This window comes from Nannobrachium achirus (genome assembly GCF_963921795.1).
Source record: "Nannobrachium achirus genome assembly, chromosome: 3".
Classification (NCBI taxonomy): Eukaryota; Metazoa; Chordata; class Actinopteri; order Myctophiformes; family Myctophidae; genus Nannobrachium; species Nannobrachium achirus.
In genome coordinates this window covers 73,438,840-73,441,698 of record NC_137812.1, presented here as the reverse complement: position 1 = coordinate 73,441,698, position 2,859 = coordinate 73,438,840, and the positions used below count along the sequence as shown (strand labels likewise).

The following is a 2,859-nucleotide window of genomic DNA, read 5'->3' as shown; positions in this document are numbered from 1 at the left end:
CACTCTGAAAATAGCAGATCTACAAGCTCGCAAAAGCGTCGCAGAGCGATGAGTTGAGAGCTCGTAGATCTGCTATTTTCAGCATGCAGCCAAGCGTAAAATCAGCCATTGCGACGCCATCAAATCACCACCAAAATACACTAAAATAGACTCAAACTAAAACTTTTCAGATGAAAAACTAAATGAAATTTTATTCAAAAGACTATGACTAAAACTAAATCAACATTTGCTGTCAAAACGAACATCAACGATTGGATTAATTTAATAACTTTTTTTAATTAATTCAACAATAAAACCCAAACAAACAAAACATTCTTGTTTTAAACATCGGCAAAGAGGTCTTCATTTACGAAATAAACACAAAAGATAGATTTATACTTTATTAAAAAGAGTTGAATGCAGTTTTATTTAGTAAAAAAATGCTTCTTAATCTTAAAGTCTGTCTGCTATAAATGAAATATATTGTATGTATTTACAAGGACATAATTACAGCCACAAGGACCTATAATTAATTATTATAATTATTATAATGATGTCCCAAATTATTACAAACTGGGACAATGAGAGAACAATCACATATCACAATATTTTGGACCAAATACCTCAATGTTGTCATCGAGACTATAATATTGTATTATTGTATTGACTCTACATTTTCTTTATATTGTTCTCAGGAAAAAAGTTAATTCTTTTGGACAAAAATGTTAAGTGTAAAATAAGTGCCATGTCATCGATATTACAACATCAAAGTCTCAGAGAATATCTAGAGTTATAACACAACATCAATGTAATGTCAAAGTCATATGGATACTGGTATATATGTAGCTAGGATTGTGATCCATTAAGTTTAACCATCCTTTATGATTCCTATAGGGTAGGGGTCTTCAATGATTCACAGCCCAAGGACCCCTTAGCTGAGAGACAGTTGAAGCAGGGACCCCAGAGATGCAGCAGGGACCCCTTAGCTGAGAGACAGATGAAGCAGGGACCCCTTAGCTGAGAGAGAGATGCTTTCATACTTTATTTCTTTCTTATCTTTTACTGAGCATGAGTGAGGACCAATTATATGACCTGGGTGTCAGTCAGAGTGGTGGTCCATATCTTCAGGTTCTGGCTGTTAAGGTGGTGGTCCATAGCTTCAGGTGTTGTGATGTTCTGGGTTTTTATCTTCAGGTAGGAGCTGTGATGTTCTGGCTGTTCTGCATCTTCTGTCGTCTCCTCTCCATGGCCAGGCGTTTCTTCAGTTCGATCTCCTCTGCCGAGCACTTCCCTCCGGCTGGAACACAAGGGGTCAGAGGTCAAAGGTCACAGGGTTTTTAATGAACATACAGTAAACAGAAGGGACTGATTCTAGTCTCTTCTCGTGTCAACGACCCCCAAATGAATACTGTATGGATCGGACTATGTTTGGTTTCTTCCTGAAAGCTGAAAGCCTCCGAGTCAAAAGGCCCAATAGAAAGACACCGCTTTAATGATGACACACTAATGGTTCATGAAGCTCACCTGTGTTGGTTGTGGTGAGGGCGGGGCCAGCCGGCCTCTTAAAGGTGTAGCGACCGGTGCTGGCGTTGTTGTTGTTGTGAACGGCGGTCAGAATCCTCGGCGGTTCCACAGCCACACGGTGAGGACGCGCCGCACCGCCGCTGCTCTGCGACGCACCGCCGCTGCTCTGCAGGGATCCGGAGGAAGACGCCGTTCCCGCGCCGCACAAGGAGGAGGCGGGCTTTACAGGCGGTGGGTTTTTGTGGGGAAGAGATCGGACACAGAGCCCGCCACTAGCGCCACCTAGAGGAACAGAGGTGTCACCGTTGGTTGACATTAACTCATTGCAGGTGAATTGTAAAATAATAGTGATAATTATGAGGCTTACCGCTGGTAGAGCCAGACATAGGGGCGTGTCCACTCAGAGAGTTGGCCGGCGTGGGGCGGTTGTGGGAGGCGGCCTGGATGTGATTGGCCGGCGTGGGGCGGCTGTGGGCGGCAGCCTGGCTGTGATTGGCCGGCGTGGGGCGGCTGTGGGAGGCGGCCTGGATGTGATTGGCCGGCGTGGGGCGGTTGTGGGCGGCGGCCTGGATGTGATTGACCGGCGTGGGGCTGTTGTGGGCGGCGGCCTGGCTGTGATTGGCTGCCTCCACGCCCTCACACAGCTCCAGCAGCAGGTGGTCATCTTGGCCCTCGTCGTCCCACAGAGGCTCCTCCGATTGGATCTCGCTGTTCCGAGGCGGCTCCTCCGATTGGTTGTCGTCGTCGTCGTCCCACAGAAGCTCCTCTGAGAACAAGGAGTCCAGATCGTCCTCGGCCAGCTGGAGGCGGAGACATGTTGGTTACATTTTCTTTACAGAGTAATCTTTTAGTGAAACGCTCATCAAGTCGTCATTTCAGTGGTTTACGACAGATTACATCAGGGGTTTTCAAAGTGGGTGCCGCCAAATCATTTGATAATATTTGGAATGTATTTGGACACTGGAAAACATATTTTGTATCATTTTAAACTTGAAGTACAAAGTTATTTTCAGTCAGTTCTAACCAAAATGGCTATTATCTCAACGTTTTCCTCGCAACTTGTTTGGTCAAAACGTCCTGTCTTCTATGGACCATATCTTACACACAGATCGTCGCGGTTGTATTTTTTCTTCTCCACGTGAAAGAAAAGACTTTGAACGGCCGTGAACGGGAGCGGCCGCGCACACAATGGGCAAGCCATCATTGTGACAAAGCCTACCTCTATGTCGCCCCCAGAGGGCTGATGGGGAGCTGCAGCCTGCTCTGGTCTGGTTGGCAGAGGTTTGGCGCCCCCAGTGGGCTGATGGGGAGGTGCAGCCGGTGTGGGTCTGGTTGGCAGAGGTTTGGCACCCCCAG

The 2,859-nt window shown here is 46.7% G+C and overlaps 1 protein-coding gene across 1 annotated transcript in view; it reads right to left on the bottom strand.

The window, feature by feature from the left end:
- Positions 1-463: 463 nt before the first annotated feature.
- Positions 464-2,859, bottom strand: part of LOC308282438 (uncharacterized protein) — a gene marked incomplete at its 5' end in the record, with an annotated part of 12,857 nt that continues 10,461 nt past the window's right edge. Inside the window, 4 exons of the mRNA XM_080722783.1 lie at positions 464-1,276; positions 1,504-1,785; positions 1,871-2,303; positions 2,723-2,859. The exon at positions 2,723-2,859 is cut by the window's right edge and continues 495 nt beyond it. Of these exons, the coding sequence (XP_080578909.1) occupies positions 1,170-1,276; positions 1,504-1,785; positions 1,871-2,303; positions 2,723-2,859 (959 nt within the window). The 3' untranslated portion in view covers positions 464-1,169. The remainder of the gene's footprint in view (positions 1,277-1,503; positions 1,786-1,870; positions 2,304-2,722) is intronic.